This window comes from Asterias rubens, chromosome 2, assembly GCF_902459465.1.
Source record: "Asterias rubens chromosome 2, eAstRub1.3, whole genome shotgun sequence".
NCBI lineage: Eukaryota > Metazoa > Echinodermata > Asteroidea > Forcipulatida > Asteriidae > Asterias > Asterias rubens.
The window spans coordinates 21772409-21799852 of NC_047063.1; the positions used below are offsets into that span (position 1 = coordinate 21772409).

General features: G+C 38.3%; 1 protein-coding gene across 2 annotated transcripts; it reads left to right on the forward strand.

Annotated features, from left to right (window-relative positions):
* Window positions 1–88: 88 nt before the first annotated feature.
* LOC117306943 (E3 ubiquitin-protein ligase ARIH2-like) lies at window positions 89–25970 on the forward strand. Of its 2 annotated transcripts, none has more exons than XM_033791530.1 (13): window positions 89–172; window positions 4152–4374; window positions 5350–5490; window positions 6653–6803; window positions 8855–8976; window positions 10027–10136; window positions 10617–10734; window positions 14807–14857; window positions 19990–20035; window positions 20872–20999; window positions 22123–22266; window positions 23749–23901; window positions 24260–25970. In XM_033791530.1, exons 1-13 carry the CDS (start codon window positions 150–152, stop codon window positions 24329–24331), a joined length of 1482 nt encoding a protein of 493 aa, XP_033647421.1. In that variant the 5' UTR covers window positions 89–149; the 3' UTR covers window positions 24332–25970. The 2 variants fall into 2 exon arrangements, with proteins under 2 accessions (XP_033647421.1, XP_033647422.1); XM_033791531.1 differs by lacking the exon at window positions 89–172 and adding an exon at window positions 3732–3813.
* Window positions 25971–27444: the final 1474 nt, after the last annotated feature.

Below are 27444 nucleotides of genomic sequence, written 5' to 3' on the forward strand. Positions count from 1 at the left end.
GTTCGAATACTAATTGTTTATAATCGATTATAGAGTAAACCGGGTTGCCCAGAGCGTCTCTCGTTTCAGAATACCTCGAGAAAAGAAACCGACTTCTGCATTCGGATATAAAGTAGTCGATTCTTTGTTTCATTACTTACTGGAAATTCATGGCTGAGTGTGGACCTTCGAGGTATGGCATTTCATTTATCGAATTTTACGTGATATTTATTTAGAAAAGCATGATTTAAACTATTGTGATATGACGGTTGTAGTATACGGTATATTTTAATGTGGATTAATTGCTTGCAGGGTTTGTTTATTTTGTTGAAATGGAGTGGTTTTGTAAAGCCTTTTAATTTTTTAATTGGGATGTTTGTTTCAAGACAACCGTCCCATTTGCAACACTGTGTACGGTCTATCTACATGCATGCCACACGTACACCACCTACTTCGTTCGGGATACGTGTGCAAGGTGTGTTTTTGTTGTCATTTATTTTGTTAACTATCTTTTTGGTGCCTATTAAGCCTTTTTCTGTTAAAGAAAAGGCAATAATAACATAATAACAGGACTTTGTGTGGGTTATATGAGTCAACTCGGTCCCAGTCAACTCGGTCCCGAGTCAACTCGGTCCCAAGTCAACTCGGTCCCAAGTCAACTCGGTCCCAAGTCAACTCGGTCCCAAGTCAACTCGGTCCCAAGTCAACTCGGTCCCAAGTCAACTCGGTCCCAAGTCAACTCGGTCCCAAGTCAACTCGGTCCCAAGTCAACTCGGTCCCTGTGGTTGACGGGAAGTATGTTTTCCTTGAATTGGAAAAAAACAACTAATGTTTTTTGTACATGAAACGGGATAAGTGTGCACCGATGTTCGGGGTATAATATTCGATGCCTTCAATAGCGACCCATTTGTTTCTATATTCAACATTCACTTTTGAAAATTATCGATTGTGTTGGCCACAAAAAATGTCTTCAAATGTCTCTTTGCTTTCCACCAGAGTATTGTTTTCTGTGGCTCTCAACAATTCATTAACTGACAAACATTAATACTTGAATCCTCTTTGATTTCTAACTTACATTTAAAATTTAATAATATAAAAACAGTTCTATAAAAACTTTCAAGTTAACGGATCATCAAGTTAACTTAAAAGAATAATAAATAATATCCAAAATCTACTAATTAATAATAATAATAATAATAATAAACAAGACTTATAAAGCGCATTTTACAAGATACAATTAAAAAACCATTAGGAAATTAATGTTTGGTCGAAAATAAATCACAAATATATTATTGTTCAAATAACTTGGGTTAATTGCGGTCCAAAAAAAAGAGTCCAACCTTCATGGAATAAATCGTTTATAATCCCAGCCCTGAAAAAACTCTTGATCAGACTTTGCCATATCCGACCTTCACTACTCTCTGTCACCTTTTTTAGTTTTTTTTTTTAATATGTTGATATTAAAAAGAAGTCGGACACTTCAAATTTTCCCAGATTATACAATTGGCACTCATGCCTTGTGCTAAAACTTTTGTAAATCAGCCCACCGAGCTAGTAAAATGTCACATGCATTTTACTGCCCCCCCCCCAGGTGGTTCTAGCGGCCAAGATTTTAAAATTTAATTTTCATAATGTGTTTTTCAATGATGTATGCCTATTATAGTGCAATCACAACCAGGTCATTGGACTTAAGAAGTTACATTTATTAACATTGACGTACTAAAAAATTTATGAAAGTGTAGGCCTACATGTACATTTAAAAAACAATTATTATTCACATGTGAAATTGGGGAAAAAAATTGGTGATTTGTACATGTAGGCTGCACAGTTTTTGTACCTGCTGCTTTTACCTGGACACCTTTGGTAATTGTCAAAAAACAGTCTTCTCACTTTTTTATATTTATTATTATTGGTTTATTTAAAAATATTTAAACATCGCAGCTACAAGCTGAATTGAGTTTAAAATACAGAGATTCATAAAAAATTGATGTTAGAAATTACAGAAAAACCATAAAGAAATGTTTTTATAATGTACATTAAAAAAGCAAACTGGCTAGTGCCAGTGACAAATTAGATATAACAAATAGTTGCACGGCAAGTCACTGCTTAGAAGGCAAAAATTTGCAGGATATCAGTTTAACTAGTAACTGCAGATATTTGGTAGGCTATATCTCAACAAAGGTGTATGCATGTGAAAATTTGAACTCGATTGGTCTTTGAAGTTGAGAGATTGAGAAAGAAAAAACACCCTTGCCACAAGAAATTGAGTGCTTCAGATGCTTGATTTCGGGACCTCAAAATCTAATTCGGAGATCTTGAAATCAAATTCAAATATTTGAGAGTGGAAAATTACTTCTTTCTCGAAAACTACGTAGGGAGCCGTTTCTCACAATGTGTTATCAACAGCTCTCCATTGCTTGTCACCAAGTAGTTTTTTTTATGCTAACAATCATTTTGAGCATGTACCAATAGTGTCCCCAGTGCCTTTTAAGCAGCAATAACTGCTTTACAATTTTCTGCCTAGTAGGCAAAAATTTGCAGGATATCAGTTTCACTAGTATACACATAATGAATGTTTATGAGTGCAATGGTGCGAATATGTTCATGAGTTGAAAGATGGAATGTTCTATTCAACGAGGCGGAGCCGAGTTGAATGGAACATTCCAGCTTTCAACGAATGAACATATTCGCACCATTGCACGAATGAAAAACGTTCATTATTTGTTTTATATAACATCCAAGTAGATCTTTGTCATTTTGATTGAAAGATACAACTTTCACTCAACAAACAATTTCAACTGTAGAAGCCGAATGTTAGTAATTTTACTATGCCTTCTTGCAGTAACACCTGCTGCGTTACCAAAGACACGCGCACGCAGTGATGTTTTTACTCAGCTTTTTCGTTCCATCCAAAAAGTACCGTTGCACGCTGGCGAGTGACTCAGCGTGCAATGGTACTTTTATTTGCTATCACGTGACAGACAATCCTCCAATCAAATGGCAAGGATCTGCTTGGGTGTTATATAATAACAGACATTACACATGACACAGTATTTGGCTGGTAACATTTCTGGTATTAAGCAAGAGGTTGCTATCTGCATGTACGCTCTGCTACTAGTACTTTTAGAAGCAGACTCTATGAAGTTGGGCTCAGACCTAGTGCATTGTCTCCCAAAGCTAAACATTGATTGATTGTTGACTAAAATGACCGTGTTCTTGTTCATGTATTAAGCAACATGTGCACAGCAGTGTTGAAGCTAAACCAATTTTAGTGCTGGGCTCTACAGTCTATTTTCAATCAGGACCGACAAGGGCGAGCTGTTCAACAAAATTATTCATGTCTAGATATGGGGCCATCATTGCTGAAGTACAATATGGGGGAAATCTGTGCTGGGCAGCAGAATGCTGGGCAAAATAAGGCTAGCCTGGCATCGCCTACTCCTAGAGCTATGAGGTTCTTTCCGCTATTCTCTCCCTGAAGAGACGATTGCGGAACAAACTTCATAGTTTTAGGAGTAGGCACTGCCTACACCATGGCTACAACACTGGTGCAAAGCAGACTATGAATATTGGGCTCAGAACTTGTGCAATGTCCGCATAGCTGAGTGTAAACATTGATTGTTGACTAAAATGACCTTGCCTATGGATTGTGCAACAATTCCATCATGCTAATGCTACATCAAGGATGAACCTTTCAGGGTTACAATGAACGGCAACAATGAGAGTCCCAGTGTTCACTATTGACAGGGTGGGTAGCCTCTTGCATTCTAATCAGCCAGGAACGTGCCTTGGTCATCTTGTGGGAACTACTAGAGACAGATGTTGTTGTTAAAAGTATGTTTTGAGAATGTGTACATTGATTGAGATATTTACCAGGCAATATTGGAACACCCAGCAGGGTGGATATGTACATGTACAAATTACAAGTCAGTATTATTATTATTAAATAACATGTAACATGTATACTTTGCGAGTTTTCCCTGCTTATACGTATGTGCTAAAGCAGGAAATTGTGAAGTGCTTTTGTCTGAGCTTTTGTCTGGGCTTTTGTCTGTGTAATAATTATAAGGAAGGATCAAAGTATAGTCACTTGGGTTGGGCGCCTCCATTGGCCAATTTGATGACGTCACTGCATAAGGTCCAACGCATCTTTCTTTGTTTTTTTCTTGCAGACTTAAGACCCCAGTGAACAGAATGGAGAGTCAGTCGGATGACGACTTTGAGTACTATGACGATGATGACGTAGACGACTACTACGCAGAGGGACAGGACGAGATCGAACCGGAAGACGAGAGGGAACCGGACCCGGAGTTTTACGAGTATACATGCCTCAATGTGGACACCACTAAAACATTCCTCATAAAGGAGGTGCAAAAGGCTTGTGAGGTACTCAAGGTAAAAACGCCTCTTTATGTATATTGAAGGTAAACAGGGCCCAATTTTATGATTCTAAAGGCACAAAATATTGCCTAACACATTGCTGCTATAGCAGAAATGAGCATGATACCAGTCACAGATTGTATTTGTGACATAGTAGGTTGCCTGGTAATCATACTCTGATAAGCATAATTTTGTTGTGCTAAGCCTTATCTGTGCTTAAGCAGCTCGATTGTCACATTGTATAAGTAGCTGCTGCAAACTGCTTAGACATGGGTTTAAATGTTAAATGCAGGGAGACACAGTGGGGGTAAAGGGAAGAAACTGGTTTAACCTCGGTACATGTAGATTATCAAGCCTTTATAAACTTATTCACTCTTGAAGGGGCAACCGTTTTCATCTGGTCAGGGGCACTTCTATGGGGAAAATGTAAGTTTGCGGAGGGCACCCCAGGGCACTATGGCAATCGCTGTGTGTTCCGTTGGTTATTTCAAGGCCTGAATTATGACATCCTCACATCAGACAACTATGAGTTTCCTGCGTAGCAATTTATGCGTAGTCTTCCGAACGAGAAATGACATTGACTTAAAGGGTCTATGTACTTTTTGGGGGACAAAAAACACAATGTCCACAGATTTACTTAAAACTTACACAGTTTGAAGATAATGATGGTAGAAAGCTTCCCTGAAAAGATTACTTGCTGAGGTGCTGTAGTTTTTGAGAAATGAGTAAAGCAATGTCATGAAAATAATTTTCGTCTCACTGATCATGAGACGAAAATTATTTTAGCATGTGAAAACGTATTTTCATGACACTGTATTACTCATTTCTCAAAAACTACAGCACCTCAGCATCTAATATTTACAGGGAAGCTTTCTACTATCATTATCTTCAAACTGTGTAAGTTTAATGTAAATCGGTGGACATTGGGTTTTGTGTTACAAAAAGTACCCAAATCCTTTAAGGTGGAATGTGGGTTGGTTCTGTTTACAGGTGCCGTCATTTGCAGCGAAGGCTCTATTGATGACGCACCGTTGGAACTTGGATGACATCAGAAGTAGGACAAAGCAAGACATCGCAAACCTCCTTGTAGAGTGTGGGATCCTGCCATCGGCAGACAGCAGCCTGACTAAGGTAACCGCTGGGGCAGGTCGCTGTGATCATTCTCCATGAAATCAAACCATTCACCTTTGAACATGTTGAAAGGGTCTGGATACTTTTTACACAATGTCCACAGATTTTCATTAAACTTAAACAGTTTGAAGATAATGGTGGTAGAAAGTTTCCCTTGAAATATTACTTGCTGAGGTGCTATACACTAACCCTAACCCTAACCCCAAACCAATGTCACAACAATTATTTTAGTCTCAGTTTTAACAAGTAAAAACGTATTAACCAGTTATGGTATTTTACCATAACATATACCATAACTGGTTAAGACGTTTTTACATGCAAAATTCCAGGCCACGAATCAAGTCAAAGTCTGTTTTGGCTGATTTACCTTAAAAAAATCAGCAAAAACGTTATTACAGAGCTTTCAGAAAAAAATGTATTAAAATCGCCGACATGTACATGTATCATATGTAGGTCAGCCCATGTACTAAACAGAAATTTCCTGCTATTTTCCCATGGGCTAAATATGATGCATGTTTCTTAAAATCATAATTGTCTATTCTTAAAGGTAGGGTCATGTGTCGATTGGTAAATAGTGCATATTATTAATGACCTTAAAAACTTACTTGGTGAGAAGCAGTGCAGCGGTCGATAGTGTAAACTATTTTGAGAAGGGATTCCTTTCAAAGTAATAAGATTTTCATCCAAAAAAATTGAAATCTGAAAGAATGATTTCTCAGATTTGTGGAGGTCTACATCTGTTTTTGAATGCTAAAGCCAATGTTGTTGTTAAAATACCGTGATAATGTGTTGATGTTTTCTCAGCAAGTAGACACTTGCGTCAGCTACGTGTAAATCTATCACATGTGACTTGTACTGTGTATTTCTTTATAATTATTGCCTATAAAAACGAATTATGTTGACAAAATAACAATCTATGACCCTACCTTAAAATAAGGTATGTTCTCTAGAAGCTGTTTAAAGGAACACTTTGCCTTGGATCAATCCAGTTTTGAAATGCATATGGTTGGATAGATAATTTAAAAGTAGAATATAGTGATCCAGACAAACATGCCTCGAAATTGCACGGTTTCCATGTTTAGTCGCGAAGAAACATGGTCGGTTATTTTGTGGAGTCAAAATTTTGCCTCATGTCTGAAAGTTTCTTCTGGGTTTTTTTCAGGAAACACTCCCACCTAGAAATTACTGCTGCCCTGTGTGTATAGAGGAACAATCCAGTGATCAGATTAGAGCTTTACTCTGTGGTCATTTCTTCTGCAAGACTTGCTGGTCGCAACATTTGAATGCGCTTATCAATGAAGGCATAGCAACAGGTGAGTGGGGGGGCCGTATGCGAATAAGCGACTTCGGCTACACAGCTATGGCTGTTGCTAAGGGTGTCGATAAGGACGTCCTATACTTCAAGGCATGTTGACGCGGCATTCCAGCCATAGCCGTAGCTGTAGTTGCCAATAGGGACAGTACCTTAGCCCTAGTCTGTTTTAGATAGTTTGAAATAGTTAACGGCCTGTTGTTTTGACCCTAGAGAAAGACTCTGCTAGGCCGAAACATCAGGTCGTTAACTATTTTGTTGCATTTAAACCCTCAGTCCTTTTGGTCGGTATAATGTTGATTGCAACAGCTAATTCTATTTTCTCGTGAGATACATGTACATGTAGTTTGAGTCATTTTGAGATGTTGGGAGCACATTTTAAACGCCCCATTTGATTTTGGTGAACCTGTCTGTGTACTGTATACCAAAAGCATCCAGTGTACTCTTACATGTAGAAGACCCATCATAAGTGAACTGTTTTAAAGACCTTGTGGTTAGCAACTTTCCATAAAATCAAAAAGAAATACCCCTTAAAACATGTAAAAGCTAAAGAGCATTTGGTTTAAAACATGGAAAATACCTCTAAACTCATTGAGAGATTATCATCACATGGTCTTACACCAAAACTTTACTACATATACCTCGAACTTTCCATATCTTGCTGCTTGGAGTCCAGTCTCTGTGGCTCTATTACATGTTCTATTGGTTTTTTGGGGGTTTTTTTTTAAATTGATCCGAGAGGTCTACAAAAGTTGAAAGACATCTGTGATTTGTTAATAAACTTAAACAATGCAGCTCACAAGCCTGAGGAAAGTTGTGAACAGGAATTCTCTCTACATGTATGTAGAAACACTCGGGGTTAACCCCTACTCTTCAATGATGTAGGTTTTAGGTTCTTGCACGTGCAAAGCCAATCCTTGTACACATGACATATGGCTTAATGTCCCATCTAAAGTACAAAGCAATCACTAAGGCCGTTCCAATTTTATAAGTTGTTTTACGGATTGCGGCGACCGAAATTATGAAAACTCGAAGAAAGAAAAAATTGGGAAAACACATTTTTTAATTTTTTTTCCCCCGGCGACGACGTCAAACATCGGTCAGGATATTATAAAATACAAAAATAATGATAATATTCAAAAATACCTGTTCATAATTGATAAAACGGTTTGCAAAAAACCAAAGAAAACACAAGAGTAACCTCTGTGCAGGATACTTTTCCTTGCGTGTCTATACGTACGACGTGTACACCGTACATGACAATTCGGAGTCGCCGTGCATTGTACAGTATCACCAAATACACGGTTTCAAACGGATATTTTATTTTGAAGCGTGTAGTTGCAACATCACTGGTCCCTAGAGTAAAACAAGCGTAAAACGGGGTACCATTGCTTCTATTAAGTGGGGTGTACGATGTACATATGTACATACATAGTACGACATGTTCGATGTACGCACAACAAAGTGTTTTTGTAAACACTATTTTCGTTCTGACACACACTGTTTGATGTTGTGAAGCTGTATGTTTTAAGTAAGTTTATTAAAATAAATGAATGTTTCTTGCCCAGGATGAATTTAGGAGACATACTGAACCTTTTCCCATTACTTTGTTTGTATCTATTTAAATTAAAAGAGAGAGTTATTCTCAAAAATATGATTTTCATGGCCAAAGTGTATTTGAAAAAACATCTAAAATTTAGGAGACGTTGGCATTTTCTTGCATAAATATTTGTTTATTTATGATACAAAATTGTTTTTGTAAAAATGATCTGTACGTAGTATAAATGTTCGATGTGATGCTATTTTGGGCTTGCACAATGCTGTTGGACTGCACGTAAAACAAAACAAAACAAAGTTGCAATGTGTTTAATAATATCATAAGCTTTAAGACCCAAGTGCCATGACCTGGACTCAAATCGGCATCCTGCTAATCAGAAACGCCAGAGATCTTAACCGCTCAGCCACAAGTTATTGTATTAGTCTTCATAATCTAGTTAGTTCTATCAACACGCTCTTCGCACAGTTTTAAAAATCAACTTTTTATTCTTGCAGGCATCCAGTGCATGGCTGAGAAGTGTCTAATGAGGGCGCCAGAGGAGTTTGTTGTTCCACTGCTTACGTCAGACCGGAGTCGAGTTCGGTATGACGACTTCATCTTCAAAGATTGTGTAAAGGTAAAAGCAAGAAGAGGATAAATATAAATCTGATCGACCTCTTTGTCCCAGTCTTTACCCGCCATTCCATTAGTTTCATCTTATTGTGTCTCATTACCTAGTAATGTAAGGGAGAAACGCAGAATTGAAGCAGTGGTAATTTGAGTTAACTTGCGGTTTAACCCCAGACAACCCTGGAAAGCTTTGAAGTTATCCTCGAATTGCCGCTCATTTAACTTTTCATTCCTTCCAAATAATCTATTATACTTATTTTTGGCTTCTGACTGCCATCCCGAACAAAGATATTGACAAAATAGGGAGACCGCCAACATAGGGCTAGATAGCTCAGTTGGTAGAGCTCTGGCACATTAATCCAGAGGTCATTGGTACGAATCCCACTCCTCAATTCTTTCAACCCCAAAAATCACGGCAACAAAATTTCTTGTTAAGCCTCAAGGGAAACTGACCTTGGAGATATGTTAAATATTTGGGTTAAACAAAAAACAGATGTACCGGAACAGGATTTGAACCTGCAACCTCCGGATCAACTTGCCAGCGCTCTAGCAACTGAGCAATCTAGCACTAGTGTTGGCAGTCCCTCTATTTTGTCAATATTTTTGTAAGAGGGTGCCAGTCCGAAGCCTTTCAACCTGTAACTGCCGTGTAGCCAGGGATCACACCAAAGTTTACGATATGACCTGGGAAGCGGCAGGAAAGGGATCACCCTAAAAGCATGTAGCTTTTTTGACATAAAATATAAAGTAATATTCAAATTGGGGAGGTAGTGCTTTCTGCTCTACCGGCCTGGCTTCGGACTGATGATACCCAAGCCTACATCCGTATGAACTGTAAAAGAGGTAACCCTGTTTCAGCCCTAGGAGTAGGTGGCAATGGCCTCTGGCATCTGGAAAAAAATAATTGTAGCCCACACCTTGAAGCGGCCTTCAGGCCTTGTGTGTCTGGCGACTTGCATAAAAATTTAAAAAATTTTGAAATATTAATAACAAGGGAAGCTGATTTTCAAACACCATTTGAAAAGCATTTAAACTGTACTTTCTCAATCTGATTCAGAACCATCTTCAGTTAAAGTTTTGTCCTGGTGCCGACTGCAGCATCGTGTTCTATGCAGAGACGATCAGAAGTAAAAGAGTTGAGTGTATACAATGCAAGAGTAACTGGTGGTAAGTAGACGAGTGGTTGGTTTAGGTTAGTGGTATCTTTCCTCAATGGTCCCAGGTTTTGTGTGCTTACTTACTTGCTTAAATCGAGTGGTGTCCTCGAATCACGATGGTTCCCCAAGCCTTCCTGTCCCCCATTGTCGACTTGCTTGGTGTTTTGTTGTTGACTGGGCAAATCTCGCTCTTATTTTTTCGGGAACACTTATGTACAGCGTACTTGTGCTTTAAAGCATAAAGGAAACAAGCTTGGGTTCCGATGTTTGAATACGCACGAAAATTGTACAGTCTATGGAACCACGACCTTTGGCAATCTAGAGCAGATACTTTAACCGCCAGACACCACCTAGCTCACATGGTGAAAAAGAAACCAGTCTTATTCCTATAATAAGTACTGTGTTCTGCAATGTATTTAAACCATTATCTACTACCTCAAAATGTCAGACAGCTAACAATAGCCCCTTATGATTTGATTTATCTCAACAGCTGTGCATGTTGTGATAATTACCACGCACCGGCGGACTGTGAAATCATCAAACGCTGGTTGAACAAATGCGCCGACGACTCCGAGACTGTTAATTACATTAGTGCCCACACAAAAGACGTAAGTAATCTTGAACTTGAGAGAGGTGGTACAAAATGTTTATTTGATAAAGCCCCTTGTTTGCGTGTGGCGTAATTCAGTTAAAGGTTTGGCTCATGTGATTTTAAAGAGGACACCGAGCGATCATGCCAATCCTTGGGCTGAGTAGGATTTGAAACTTTGCATGGTGGAAATACGATATAGAAAGGTTTGCGGTAACACCATGTAATGACTATCTCTAATGAGTTGGGGTGGTTCTGAAAAGAATCGTTGGTTTCAACTCGTTGGGCTGATTTCATTGAGTTGCTTAAGCAGAAAATATTGCTTGACCGTTCTCTGCTAAGCCGAAATGAGCCGGACACCAGTCATAGATGTTAGATTTGGTATTGTGGCTGGTAACCTCATTCTGTTTTGCTTAGCTACTCTTGTGCTTAATCAGAAGGAAGAAATTTGGCCTGGAAGGTTATATGTTATATGTCAGTGAGATGGATGTGTTTGTTTGTGGTGGGGTCTTTGATTTGTTTTTGTTTGTTAATTTGGGGTTTCAGTGGGGGTGGTTTTGGTTATGGAAATGTCTTTTAATTGATCTTTACCATGGTGTGGTCATCTCTATCTGTGTACACCTGTAAATGTTGAGTTATGATTCTCATTTCAATTTCAAAGTACCAGACTTTTTTTTCTTTTTTTTCATTAACTCTATCATAAAAAAGCCTCTACACAAATTGATTTTTTTTTGCAAAGCAACACAAAGTAAGATATGGCAGAAATGTAATGAGAGATTTCTGGGGATGTGGTAGCAAACTTATGAACAATGCACTAGGTAAATCTGTTCTTCAAAATGTGTGCATGCTCGCGTAAGCAATGGAGATTTGCCCTGTCTGCTGCCACCTAGCATTTCAAAGTTCCCCTAAAGGACAAACGTTATACATAGTTTGTGACCCTGACTTCTTGAGCTGAATATGGGGAAATAAAACCACAGGCGGCTGTGGTAAACCAAGGTCTTGCAGTTTGCAAACCACTCTGACCTGCTGACTAGTCTGGCTTCACCACAAAGAACCGCTTATAGATTACTTGCGTCATTCGCTTGACAGATCGAAACTGCCGCCCCCCCCCCTTCTCTCAGACAGCATCATGACTTAAAGTTTATATTTAATTGTATTTATTAATGAAGCAGAGAACAATGTTCAAGTGTGAATATGTGGAGGTAGAATTCATTGAAGGCTGTCAAATTGAGTCAGGGTACCTGACCTGTGTGAAATAGCTTTCTGGACCTAATTGCATAGACCTGCTTTATAAGCAAAAACAAGTAGATGAGCTCAAAACAATAATTGCTTACCGGCGTTAGGGTGGCAGCCAAAATACCATGCCTTATTTACTGTCTTTGACTGGTTTCATGAATGTTGTTGCTCAGCAGAACATTGTTAAGCAAAAATGTTCGCTCCAAGCAAATTTACGAGATTGAGCTTTAGTGTTTTGAAGTGGGTATTACTGATTACTGTACAAAAAGTAACAATCATGATCAGTGGATGGAAGTGGCAGTTGTATGAAAATCCTCTATAGTTTCAGAGTTTCTATTATTATAATAATACTTTACATTACATATATTTCAAGCTACTTAATATCATATTCGAAGGACCAACTAGCATGCCTGTAGTGTACATGTAATCAGCATTCTCAAAAATGACAACATTGGATAAATAGTTTGAAATATTTGTTGCTTTTCCTCAGTATTCTACAAATTAACTCTCGGTTCAAAGTTTCTTTTCTTCTCTATCCGTCTCTTTACTTTTTAAAACCAGCAACACTAAACTGTGTCAGTAAACCACATTTAGTTGTTTCTGCACCTGCGCTGTTGGGGTCATTCTAGGTCAGGTTAAAAGGTCTTACACAGGGGGGGGGGGGGAACTGATCAGAGGATTCGTGATGTGGGTAGTGATGCTTTAGGTTTGGTCTACCTATAAGAGCATTAGAGGGGAACCCTGGTAGTAGACATGGCTTGAGATGGGGGGGGGGGGGGGGGCTAATGACAGTCAAAAGGGGCTTTGATTAGTTTCAGTGTACATGTAGGCCTATATGTATAAAACCAAAATGAGTATAATAATATCCTCAATATGAATTCTGATTTTGTGATGTGTGTTAGCACTGTATATTTTGTTTTTGCATTACTTTCTTGCAACTTCGACGACCAATGACGGGCTAGCCCGTAGTTCAGTGACTATTTCGAGATGTCTTTCAGTAGACAGCATTTGTTTCTGTGCAGAATTTAAATTAGGCCAAAATTTAACAACTTTTCATTAATGTTTCACCACTTACACGGTACGTCTTAGTTCTACGGTGAAGCAAATTTTGCCTTGTTCTCATTATAACCTATGATTCTGTGAAGCCCTGTTTCACCTAGAAAAGAAAACCTCCAGAAGGTTTTTTTTTTTATGAACGGTTCCCTGACTCACATAGCCCCTGGATACGTCTTTTGATGGGAAAGTTTATGCAGAGTTGTAGTTAGTGTAATTCAGTTGACCTAAGGGAAGGATATGGGAGGCACCAGGCTTGTTTCCTGCCGAACGTGTCATAGCTGGGCACTGCATGCAAGGTAGCGTGACCGTCAATTGGGACTAAGTGGAGAGAAAGAAGTAACTCCCCAAATAGAAATGACGTTACTAGATGTAGTCCGTACCAGGGCCCAATTTCATAAAGCTGTTAAGCAGAAATGACAGCTTGAAAATTTCTTTGTTAAGCAAAAATTGACTTGGGACACCGGTCACAACTATGTAAACTTAGTGTAATTTTGGCAGGTAACCTGTTCTGTTGAGCAATATTTGTCTGTGCTTAGCAAGTTTTTATGCTTACAGGCTTTAGGAAATTGGGCCCAGATAGTTGAAGTAATCTAGTATGACAGAGTTGGTAACTTTAGTTTGATAATTCACTGTCATTACCCCTCACTTTCTTGAACATGTCACCAAGTCATTTTCTTTTCCCGTGGGAATTTCTAACCACTTTTTTTTTGCACTGAGGGGACAACAGTGTTAAGGTTTGTCCGTATCGTGGACTAAAATCTGGGGGGAGGACGCAGTTGGCTAATTACGCCCAAATGTCCAAAATTAGCTCAAACTGAAAACTCTTTGGAGGGTGATTAAATGGTGATGTTAGATAGTTTTTTTGTTTCTTTTTACACTCGTGGCCAACGGCCAAATTACAGTAAAAATTACGTTTGGTCTTAAAGGTGTTACTTGATAGTGTCTTCCTGTGCTGTTCAGTTCGTTGAACTCTGACTTTTGACTGGTGTCCCATATTGAGTTGAACTGTCCTTTGTTTTTTAGTTTTTTTTTTTTTTTTTTTTTTTTTGGGGGGGGGGGGGTTAGTTTGATTGTGGGGTGGGTTTTCTATTACAATTTGGGTTGAACAAAGAAAATTTACTAGTCCAAGACTTGAACCTGTGAATAACGTCAGGAATAACGTGCTGGCACTCAACCAACTGAGCTATTTCACTCTAATGTAAATATATTTGTTATTTGTTTGGTGCCGGTCAGAAGCCATACAGCAGTTACAGGTTGAATGGCTTCTAAGTGGCACCCCTGATGTGGACAAAATAGGGAGACCACCAGCATGGCGCTATTATATATGATATGGTATTTGATGTGCTATTTTCCAAATTTTTATGACATTTTTGTCTTTGTTCCCTTTTGTGCCTTTGTTATTTTTAATTGTCTGGATGGCCTTGAGATAGTAATTATTTACGATTTTGGTTATCCGCAGGCTTGTTCTCTGTGTAGTCTTATTTGTATTGGCGATTTTTTGTATGTACTGTTTGCCTGGAAATAAATAAATAAATAAAATAAATAAACAAAAAGCTCAGTTGGTAGAGCGTCGGCACATTTAACCCGAAGGTCACAGGTGCAAATCCTGCTCTATTCAATTCATCTTTGTTCAACCCTAAAGATCTGTTTCAAATCAAAACTAAGAGAGAGACATTGATTCTAAGGACGCCTCTACTGGAAGGTGGAGTACCTACATGTAAATGCAAGTTTCCCTTGTGGTGTGTTACATTGAGGGTTTTTTGTTATCTGTTTTTTCTTATCTGTGTGTTTTATTTTAGTGTCCAGTATGCAGCATCTGTATCGAGAAGAATGGTGGATGTAACCATATGGTGAGTGGAGTCTTCCCCTGAACATTTTATTTTTCTTTAATTGATTAAAGGAACATTGCAGGATTGGTTTTTGCTAACAAAACAGTTGCTGAATCCACCCTATACATTAACTGATAAACCTGTCGAAGTTTGAGATCGATCGGCCATCTAGGTCTTCTGTCCATCTATCAAGCCCCAAGTGTGAGTTGAAATAATGGGCAACTGTTTATTATCCCAATTAAGAAGCTATTGAGATTTGTACTTCAGGCAATTCCAAAAGGTCAAGCCTGCCTTTTAAGCAAAGAGGAGACTTCCTCCTCTCGCATTAAACATCTGGATCCAGGATGTCATTTATGAATTCTCGAAAGAAGTTCCTGTGTCTCAAACCTTGGCAGCAGGGGGGGGGGGGGGCTGCACACGCGAAGTAGATTAAACTTGGCTCTAATTCCGCCAAATGAAGTACCTCCATGAATTTATGAAAGGTGCTTTTTGTTTTCACCACCATCGGAGAAGTCCGACCGGCTGAATTTTCAGTTTCCAACGAGTTCAGTATGATCGAAACTAAAAGAGGGTACCAGCACCTCGGTGGGGTAATTAATGGCATAAAAGGAGGGTCTGTCCTTTGGGAGGGATTGGGCACCAGGGGGAGGCCTCGTCTTTCAGCGTATTCCGCTATTTTTAAGTTTGTGTATTCGGGATAGCATATCTCGAGGGCACCTGCTCTGTGTAGGCATTGCCTGCAGGTGAACTTAATTAATTGACTTGTAACCCTATCCATCCCATCTATCCCAGAGTTTGGCTTAGTCACCCCTTTGGTGGGTCGCTTGGTATAGTCCACCTGTGGTTATTCTCACAGTGGGAGTGGGACAGGATGTTGGGTTGTTTACTCAGTGGGTGATACCATACTGGCTGGAAGGTGAGATGAATCATGTTGTGAATTGGATTGGAGGCAGTTGGCACATTGATGATCTCGCATACCTACACATTAAAATGCCTTGGAGGCTTTTCCCTCCGTTTTATTATGCACTGAGAATCGCCCTTGCTCCACGAATTCAATTAAAACAAATCGGGGTTTACCAGACTCTGCTGAAATGTCATCCAGGGAAAGTAAATCAAAGGTTAATGCACCCAACGCTAATAACACCTTAAAGTGTTTCAAACAACTGAGGCATGATCTCTTCATTAAAAGAGCAGAAGTTCACTTTCCAAATGCTGGTTTATAACTCCCATGGACCAGTATAAAGATCTTTTCGCTTAGTCCTTCTCTGCTAAACTCTTTTCTGTGCTATTAAGCAAATATGTGTGCTTCAACAGCTACATGTACTTGAGTGCTTGAATGCTATCAAAACTTGTTTATAATGTGTTTGATGTCATTTTTATAGTCCTACATTTCTGAAGTTTGTTTAGTTGTCGAAAATTAGGCCCCAACCTCAAGCTTTTGAAAAACTAGAAGCACTTCTGCCGTTGACGGCATGTGTCAAAATGACAAAAAAAAATGTATGTCATTTCTGAACAGCACCTTAGAAGGGTATTCAAAACGATAATTTTGTAAACAATTGAAATTTGTTAATCCCAGGATGTGAACTACATAATTTCCTTATCTATTGAAAACATTCTAAATTAATTTCAGCAAAGATCACTTATTGCCGTTTCTATCAAGTACATGTTCCTGTAGGTCTTTAAAGCACTAGCAGCACTTTGAAATTAGTCCCTGTCATGCCTGTACAGTACAATTAGCATACCCCCAGAGTAAACTCATATCCTTGTACATCAAACTTTAAGCAATATTTTGTCTGAAATTTCTAAACCAAATTGCCCTTGGACTTCATTTTTGATCTTGACCAGTCTCTTTACTGTCGCTTTGTCATCTTAAGGTTTTTCTTCTGCTGTCAACCCTTGCCAGATATTTTGTTGTGTTTCTGTCTGGGGCGGAAACAGATATGATTTGTCAGGACCTTTGGCAGATGTTTCGTTTCAAAATAGTTTTGAAAGTGGCACTTCGGACGTTGCGACTTACACAAGTTTGACAAATCCTCACAGCTTCCTGAAACTCTTAACAAAATTTCCCAGGTTACAGCGTTCCCCTAACGGTGGTCCGCTGGCCAAATAATTGCCAGTTAAAACACCCGAGGACCAGTCTGAATTCTGACCAACTAGTCTGGCTTGCTAATTGATTGCTTGCCACTGCTACACGAAAAACGACTGATTGTTAATAGTGCTTGTACAAATCACTCACATGTAGTCCCTTGCTAATATAGAGTGGAAAGGAAATAGGGCTTGAATTTTTTGGGGAAATTCATAAGACTGCAGGGCTTTTAGATCAACATTTTTACTGGACCAGAAAATGTGTTACAAGTCTGGAATCAAAATGAGAAGAATACTGGTTTATTTGTACAGTTTCACACTTTGGGCTGTTTTGGGAACAAGCACTAGTATAAGAGGAAGATTTATCATTTTTTTTTATGAATACTGTATGAATTACGAGATATTTGTAAATCAGTTTAAAGGCAGTGGACGCTATTGGTAATTACTCAAAATAATTATCTGCATAAAACCTCAATTGGTAACAAGTAATGGGGAGAGGTTGATAGTATAAAACATTGTGAGAAACGGCTCCCTCTGAAGTGATGTAGTTTTCGAGAAAGAAGTAATTTTCCACGATTTTGATTTTGAGACCTCAAAGCACACAAATTCGTGTGACAAGGGTGTTTTTCTTTCATAGTTATCTCGCAACTCCGACGACTTATCGACTCAAATTTTCACAGGTTTGTTATTTTATGCATATATGTTGATATACACAAAGTGAGAAGACTGGTGTTTGACAATTACCAATAAAAAATGCAGTGAGGTGTTATTATTTAAAAAAAAAAAAAAACACAAGACTGACTTGTACGGTGGTTAGTTTCTCGGCCCGATTCTGGAATTATGTCATCCGGTCCAGTGTTAATTTTGAGCCCTGAGATGAGATTGCTCAGCCCTTGGCGCCATCTCATTTAGTTATTGTATTTAAATAGGTTTATTTAAATAAATAATTAATATATGCATGTGTTCCCGGAAAAAAAGAAAAAAAACTCTCATAAGACATTGAATTAATCGTTATGATTATGAATTGCACAAATCAAGAAATTGTTATTCAGTAACTAGACGACAATACTTATTTTAGTCATTGTGAAATCAGTGGTTAGCTTTGTACATGTGTAGGATTCGAACCCACAACCTTGTAATTGCAAGTCCTGCAGTCTAACCACTTGACCACGGTTTTTATGATGTTTTTAAGTATTTATCAAAAATAGCAGTCAAGACCAAATAACCCCGGGAAATTTTGGTATTCAAATTGAGTTGGTCTCCGAAAAGGAAGCCGGTCATTTGTTTGATCTGGTGATGTTTGACTAAAGCAGAAGGACAGTTCTGTAATTGAGCTCTCCGTTATCAGTCGGTAAACCTGTACCTGTTGCCATGGTAACATGATTGAGATCCAAGCCACATCCTGTCCAGATAAAATGGAAATGAAAGCCAGGTAGGGACAGGTGGCTTGAATGTACCGGTACCCCTCTCTCTCCCCCTCTCTCTCAAGTCCCCCCCCCCCCCTCTCCTCTCTCCTGAACCTAAATGTCAGGTAGAGGATATGGACACAGTATCGCATGTCCTAAGGACATACAGCCACAGGAATCTCCCACTGGACTCGAGAGAAAAACACTGATTGTTAGTTTGCTTAAGGCTTGGTCTCAACAGATTAGCCTGGCAATTTGTACAGCTGAGGTTGTGGCGTCTTCTTTTTCTTTTGAGACTTATAAACTTATATATAGTATAGGGTTTTTTATAAGTTTAATTTGTGTATATATCCTTAGGATCTTGTCCCGAATTTCATTGAAGTTGTTAAAGGCATTGGACACTTTTGGTAATTACTCAAATAATTATTAGCATGAAACCTTACTTGGTAACGAGTAATGGGGAGAGGTTGATAGTTTTAACGCTGTGAGAAACGGCTCCCTCTGAAGTAACATAGTTTTTGAGAAAGAAGAAAATTTTCCACGACTTTGATTTTTTGACCTCAGAATTAGATTCATCTGACAAGGGTGTTTTTTCTTCCATTGTTATCGCACAACTTCGATGACCGATTGAGCTCTCTTTGACAATAACCAATAGTGTCCAGTGTCTTTAAGCAGATTTGTTTGCTGTAATCATAATAATATTGACTCCTATATAGCAGAGCTCCAAAGAATAAACAAAAATTGTCTGCGGCTACTTAAAAATATTTGTTTGCTACTCAATTAATACTCAGCGCTCAGTGTGCATACAACATACTCAGTATATATTTGGTTTGCGGTAACACCATGTGTGTATCTACTTGCCAGGTAGAGTTGTTCTTAGAGAACTGTCTTGCTTTATTCTACTGCCGCAGAGTAGATAATCGGAGGGTCGGGAGACTTCTCAGTTCTGAAAAGAACTGTCCTGTTTATTAACTATTACCAGGGCGGATGGTATAGAAATTAGACTGGACTACTACTTTAGCTTATAGGATCGTAATTAACTGTACTGCCGCGGAGTCAGTTCTGAATTGGTCTCAACGTTTCGACTAGCTTGCTCTAGTCATCATCAGGAAACCAAATATATATTGATACCTCACCATACAATGCCTCAAATCCTATAAACATACTCAGTCTTAATATTTTGCAATTAAATATTTTTGTTTAAAGACAATGGACACCTTTGGTAATTGTCAAAGACCGGTTGTCTCACTTGGTGCATCTCAACATATGAATAAAGTAACAAACCTGTGAAAATTTGGGCTCAATTGTTCGTCGAAGTTGCAAGAGAATTATGGAAGAAAAAACACACGCTTGTCACACAATTTGTGTGCTTCCAGATGCCTTGAACTCGAGACCTCAGCTGAGGTCTCTCATTCAAATCAAATGTTTAAGTGAGAAATTACCTCTTCGTCAAAAACTGCGTTGCTTTGACAGAGGGAGCCATTTCTCACCATTTCTTATACTATCAATAGCTCTCCATTGCACGTTACCAAGTAAGTTTTATGATAACACTTAGTTTGAGTAATTACAAATAGTCTTTACGTGTAAATCTAGTTTAGTCAGACTCTAACCATCGTTAAAATGTAGTAATCAATATTTTGTATTCCTTCTGTTTAATTTCAGCAATGCTCCAAATGTCTGCATAACTTTTGTTGGATGTGTTTAGGAGGTAAGTTTCGCTGTAAACAAAATTACAACTTTGCTTGTTCAGCAATTTGGCTGAGGTTTTCAGTCCACACCCTTTTCTCGCTTTCAAGACGCAAGTATTTAACATTTGCATTTTTGTTTGATACTAACATGTAGTACGTCTTGAAAGTATTTGTGTTCTGTTGTCTTTTTTCTCTCGAGCGCATAGGTACATATTTAATCACTGTGTGTTTTGCGCAATATAAGAATGGTTAATTATTAAAATGGTTAAGTACTGAATCTTGATAATTATGTGTAAGATTCTTTCAATGTTTTCAATGATTTGAATCCCGATAATGATGTATTCCATGATTTCAATGATTCTACAATGTAGTCCTGATATTGATATTCAATTCTTTCAATCCCAATTATTAATTCGGGCAATTAATTAAATCCTGCTAATTATGTATTAAACTCTTTCAATGATTTCAATCCTGATAGTGATTTATTCAATGATTTCAGAGATTTGAATCCTGATAATGATTTATTCAATGATTTCAGAGATTTGAATCCTAATAATGATTTATACAATGATTTCAGAGATTTGAATCCTGATAATGATTTATTCAATGATTTCAGAGATTTGAATCCTGATAATGATTTATTCAATGATTTCAGAGATTTGAATCCTAATAATGATTTATACAATGGTTTCAGAGATTTGAATCCTGATAATGATTTATTCCATGATTTCAGAGATTTGAATCCTGATAATGATGAATTCAATTCTTTTAATGATTTCAATGTTTTGAATACTGATAACGATTCAGTCAATAGTGATTTCAGTGATTTGACTCTTGATAATTGTCATGATTTCAGACTGGAAGACTCACGGTAGCGAGTACTACGAGTGTAGTCGATACAAAGAGAATCCCAACATTGCTAACGAGTCTGCCAACGTCAAAGCCCGCGAGGCGCTCAAGAAGTACCTCTTCTATTATGAAAGGGTAAAGTAGATTTGTCAGTGATTTCATTAGAATCACTTAAAAAGAGCTCTCCTCTCATAGTATCTGACTTAGTTTATTCCCATAACGGCTTTTTCTGCAAATATTATCTTTTTTAATATTGTTCGTTATCAAATTTTTATCTTCATTTACTTTATTATAGGTTTTCTTAATCTATTTCGGCAAATGAGCAGCCAATTTCATTTTCATGCGCTCAGATTAGAGCTGTTTTGCCTCTCCAGTTGTTACTGTGTTTTAAATTCAGAATTCGGCCATTCAATTTCATTTTTGAGTCGAGTCAAATTCCTTAAGCACTCTGTGCAATTTAGCGTTGCGTCATTCTTTTTCGTGACACACACGCCTCAAGAAGTGTCTGCAAATTTGAATGCTTCTTTGATGAATTGTTAAATTGAATGATTATTTTGTTAAATCGAATGACGCAACATAAAATTTGACTAATCATAAAACAAAATCAAATTACCCTTTTCAGTAGGATTCGATTTCACACAAAATAAAATAGCTTGATGGTTAAATTGGCTGCTTATTTGCCGAAATTGACCGAGAAAACCTATTTAATTTATTACTACAGTTTTTTTTTTGTTTTTTTTTTCCTCTTCATAATTTCTGTCTGTGTTCTACCTGTCTATGTGGTTATTTTATGTTTGTCTGTCCGTCAGGCATCTCACCACAAGCCTCGACTTCTAGATGATGCCTACATATTTAATTAATTTTCTGCCTTTCGATTTAATGTTTTGGCTATGTATGGTTGGAAGTTTCCATGAAGAATTGAAATGAGTTTTGAATTGAATATTTGAATGTAAATTATGATAGAGTGTTAGTGTTTGATTAGAATGCCAATTGTTTATTTGATTCTTTTTGTGCATAAAATGTAGAGGTTAAGAATTTTTAAGCTTAACAGGTTTTTTTTACAATTGTTTTTTCCTTTTTAATGGCCATTCATTCATGGTTGATTCCGGGCAAGCATGTTGCGTCGAGTACTAATCGACCACCTTTAACCTAGGCCTAAGAGTACATGTACTTGACTGTAACACTGCTATTGTCTGAATCGCACCCTGCAGTCCATACTAACTAAGTTTCTTTACTTTCGCCCCTGTCGTTCACTCAGTGGGACAACCACGCCAAGAGCTTACGTCTTGAACAGGAAACACTCAGGAAGTCTCAGGAGAGGATCCAAGAGAAAGTGGAGAATAAGATGGGAACCTGGATCGATTGGCAGTTCCTCCTCGCTGCCGCATCCTTACTAGCCAAGGTATTTTAATAGCAAATTCAGATGGGATACCAGTCACTAGTAATGTATATTTGAAGGTGTCTCGACTGGTACCTTGTTTCTGTTCAGCAATTTTGTTAATTTTTTGCCTTCTTTTTTTTCCGTACTGTACATAAATTGTTTTTGAGTGAGTAAGGAAAAATTGACTAGAGTGAGTATTGAACTTGAGACCTTTGACTGTATTTCCTCTTAGACCCCTTGCATGTGACGTCACATTCTCAAAAAGCACCCTCACTGGGGTCAAAAAGCGTCTCACTGGGGTCAAAAAGCGCCCTCACTGGGGTCAAAAAGCGCCCTCACTGGGGTCAAAAAGCACCCTCACTGGGGTCAAAAAGCGCCCTCACTGGGGTAAAAAAGCACCCTCACTGGGGTCAAAAAGCACCCTCACTGGGGTCAAAAAGCACCCTCACTGGGGTCAAAAAGCACCCTCACTGGGGTCAAAAAGCACCCTCACTGGGGTCAAAAAGCGCCCTCACTGGGGTCAAAAAGCGCCCTCACTGGGGTCAAAAAGCACCCTCACTGGATCAAAAAGAGGCAAATGACTGGACGATAGCTGTTCTTTGTGCTTAAAAACGTGCGCGTGAATTCAGCGTCTATGTAGCGTTGCGTGTTATGCAAGGGGTCTCAACTGAGCAGAGCTTCAGTTTAAATATAGCTGTAATGTTAGCCATATTGGATGGCAAAGTGAAGCAATTTTTTGTTGACTGAAATTATTTGTTTTTTTATATTTTTTTTCTTCTTTTTTTTCTTCATTTTTTTTTTTTTTTTTCTTTTCTTTTTTCTTAATTATTTTTTTTACCTGAGTTGTTTCTGTATTGGGTTTTTTCCCTTACGTTGTTGCCTTGTTTTGTATTTTCTGTACTTGTACTGTTGAGGTCGAATAATAATAATACAAATGTTTATACGGATTACGAGCAATGGGTTGATTTTTATTAAGTCAATTTTATTTAATATTGTACTTTCACTAAAGAGTGTTTTTATATCTATTTCTGAAACACTATTTTTCATTTCTGTTTGTATGTGTAATCCACTAATGATTGTAATAATTTTTTAATGACTTTTCGTAAGCTGTACGTCTTGGCTTTTAGCAAATGTATAACAGTATTTTTAATGATCCATTAATAATCATCACCATCATACATACATTTATTTAATTGCTGTACTTACATTCGAGCAAAGTTTGTCAATTAGGTTCAAATTATAAGTTATACACAGTAGTACATGGTAAATTAAGATTATTCTCACTGATTTGTATTGATCAGTTATACACAATAAGTATAAATAAGCGAGACAACAATTAGGTTTCAGAGGTGAAGCTGTGGCATTTGAGCTTTAACCTATTGACAGCAAACAACAGAAAACACTACAGAAGATAAAAATGTGTACAACACGACAGACTAGATAAACAAAACATACGACAAAGGCTAATGATGGAATTATAATAATAATTTCTTTGTTTGACAGTGTCGCTACACCCTGCAGTACACGTATCCTTTTGCATATTACCTGGACCCCAGCCCTCGTAAGAAACTCTTTGAGTACCAACAAGCTCAGCTAGAGGCAGAGATTGAGAATCTGTCGTGGAAAGTTGAAAGAGCCGCTACTTACGATCGAGGGGTAAGCGAGTCTTGATCTGTCTAGTCTTCTCCCAAGGCGTTTATTCGTCCTGTATGTTATCTTCTCCAGATCGAAGCACCCACAAACCACATTTTTTGAAAACGGAAACTCTGCCAGAAATGGCACCCCCTTCTCCCCCCCTAAAATTTTACCCTATTTCTTGTTTTCTTTTTATTTTTACATTAACTATGTAATTGTGAGTTTCTGATTATTAAGGACGTTGAACAGTTAAATATTGCAGTCTCCTATAATCACTTACAATGTATTTGTACTTCAGCTTATTAGATAGTAAAACAGACTTGCTGGTTAAACAACTGACCTTGACAAACAATGTTATTCTCCTCATTTTTCTAATCAGGATCTTGAAAATCAGATGAATGTAGCCGAGAAGAGAAGACAAACGATGCTGAAGGACTTCTTCCCCTCGTAGGAGAGGATGTTCTTGTCATCACCAAGATTGTCATCATCCACACAAGAAGAGGAAAAGACATCTTGTCGTTGAAGGAGATTATTTCATTGATGTTTCAGCATCAACATTCTTGGCAGATCGGAGGCGAGAAACTGGACAGTGCTGTGGCCGATTTCACGAAACGCTGGAATTAATCCTAACTCGAGTTAGGACGATTAACCCGTCCTAACTTAGGATGGGTTCAATTCGTGCTACGTATTCGGATACGGAACTAAACCCGTCCTAAGTCCTTAGATTAATCCTAAGTTAGGAAGAGATTGATGAAATCGACAGCTGGAAAGACAGAAAATGATGAAAAAAAAATAACAAAAGGAGTTGCAGGGAGACGTTTATTCCAACATTCTTGGAACATTCATGGATGACAGCAGGCCATGGCCCTCGATGGTCGATGTCTTGGCCTTTGCGCCCCTAGTCTTGGCCTTTGTGCCCTTTCAAAAGTTTCTACAGACTTTAAGATTTTCCAATGAAAGCGCCTTTACAGACTAAAAATCGCCTTGAACTCTCCAAGCCTGATGTTCTTATTATTACCGTCATTGTTTATTTCAATAACTGATTAGAGACGAGAGGACTGGTGATGCAGGAAATATGATTCCTTTAGGAAGTGACGTTTGCATTCTCATCAGCAACGAGTTATGATCGTCAACATCTTTATCGCCCCTGAATCATTGTGAAGATGTACAAAATTGTTTTGGGTTCTTTCATCTTTGCTAAATAAACTTGGATGAAAGCTACATGTAGGATGGTGTTTTGAGAATTCTTTTTCAAATAGATTCCTCGTTGAAAATTTATCTCTGTGACCATCTTGTGAACATGAGAGACAAGAAGCGAGTTTTAAGAAGTAACTATATTTGCTAGACCTGCAGGCACAACCATGTGTATGAACATCTCTTTAGGGAGGAGTGTTTGATCTGAAAATAGCCGGTGTGGTCTCGATGTTTCGATCAGTATACTTTGCTGGTCTTCAGGAGAATTCTTGACTACTGATGATGATTAGGCTTAATTGGAGCTGGAGAGAGGCACATTTGGGTGGGAAGTATCCAATGCCAGTTTGGCGCAAGAACCGTCGTTGACCATTGTGTGACTTAGTAAGCCCGGAGTCTGTCTAGTCAACGATAGTTGGACTACTCTAGTCAATATTTGGAACCAGCCTACCGGGCATGATCACATCCCTGGTTATCAATAGCCAGTTTCTTAGCACAGTGCTGAGTGGACCAGTTATTGTTTACTTAAAAAAATGTTTACTTTTGTTGATCCAACATGATTTTATGGTCGTGTTGTCGTGACATAAAACTAGAGTTGCTCGCATTTCCTGTTCACTAACCTACGCACTAAAGATGCTCCAAGCTGTTCTTGTCCTGTGATGCATGGACATTTCAACGTAACCCAGAAGGATTTTCTGTCATTCTGGACGACAATATCTGTCTCCTCGTCACATAATTTTGGGGAGCATAGAAGATGATTTAAAGAGGCAACTTGATAAAGCTTTTCATCATCATCATCACCATCATCGTTTTTGCTCGAGATACTCACTGGCACCCCCGAACAAAAATGTTTTCAAAATAGGGAGACCCCCCAGGATAAAGCTAGTTAGCTCAGTTGGTAGAGCGCTGTCATGTTAATCCAGAGCCTGTTGGTTCAAATCCCGCTTTAGTAAATTTGTCTTTGTTCAACCGCAAATTGTTTCAAATTTACCCAGTCAGGTACCCTTGTGATTTATTACTGGATATTTGAAGCAACTCTGAATGGCTTCTTATCCCCCCCCCCCCCAAAGATGATTCTTCCCAAACGTGATCATTCGATGTACAGTCTATAAAAAAGGAGACATTTTTTGAAGATGATATTTTTGTATTAAGTTGTAGAACGTATAGACCTACAAGATGGCGTGCGTGTGCGTGTGTGTGTGTGCGTGCATGTGCCGTAGAAATCAAACCAGGAGCATTGCGTGCTTCGATGATGTACGCGTTTGGACGCGCATACGGTTTGCCCTACAAGATGGCGCTGTTTCATAGCAGAATGGGGGGTTATTCAATACGGTCTGTTGTAACACACCAGAGTGGTTTGTAAATAGCCCCCAAGAACCCGCTGTTGGGTGGATTTCTGTATGTAGTGGGTCTTATTAAGAACAAGGTTCTTTTAAATAATCTGTACAAATTTAAATGCTCCTCTTTTTTGTTGACATTATTACTGACCCCGGAAAAGGTTTGAACGCAAAAAACTCTCAATCAATAAATAATGTTTCAAAACTAGAGTAGGTCAGTTTTTAGTCGAAATTCGGGACCAAAGACTTAGATGTGGGGAGTTTGTTCGCAAATAGCCCAATTCCCGCCCTACCTACTTACCCAAGTGATTAAACACCTGCAATAGGGAACCTCCTATTGTCGCTCGCTCGGTTGGGAAAAAATCTCCAACAGTCCCCCCCCCCCCCCCCCCCACCACAAAAAAAAAAATTAATAAATAAATTTAAAAAAATTCATCGAAAAACAAAGACGCATTGTAATTTGTCCACCTGGACTAGCTCATGGTAACTTGACTCTTCCTAGAAGATGAAGATTTGTTGTGGATTGCAAGTGATATCTGTAAAAAATATTCAATATTTATCAGAAAATTACTTTGAAGGAAGGGTATACCTTAAGTAATTACTCAAAATAAATGACACACTAACTTGGTAAAGATCACTAGAAAGCTGTTGATTTTATAAAACATCGTTATAAACAACCCCCCTCTTTTAAGTTTATGTTTATTCATTGTGATATTTGGAAATAAACAAACAAACAAGTAATGTAGTTATAAAGGTGTGTTATTTATCACCTAACAATTGTAATCTGAGAATCCGAAAGCAAACAATTCTGTGTAAACGAGGGGGCTTTTGTTTTCTTCCTTTTTTTTCATCATTTTCTTGCAACTTTAATGTCCGATTGAGCCCAGATTTTCACAGGTTTGTAATGGGAGACTTTCTGGGACGATAGAGGGCAGCAGACTTACCGGGTAAATCCATTGTTCTCAGAATTATGCGCATGTTCAGAACTACGTAAACAATGGAAATTTACCCGGTATGTCTGCTGCCACCTAGCGTT

Bases quoted from the DNA above. Each gene is read 5' to 3' on its own strand.
- LOC117306943 (XM_033791530.1), top strand. From the start codon at position 150: ATGGCTGAGTGTGGACCTTCGAG. The intron at 4,375-5,349 runs GTAAAAACGCCT...TTCTGTTTACAG, and splicing joins AGGCTTGTGAGGTACTCAAG to GTGCCGTCATTTGCAGCGAA. The intron at 20,036-20,871 runs GTAAGTTTCGCT...TCATGATTTCAG, and splicing joins TTGTTGGATGTGTTTAGGAG to ACTGGAAGACTCACGGTAGC.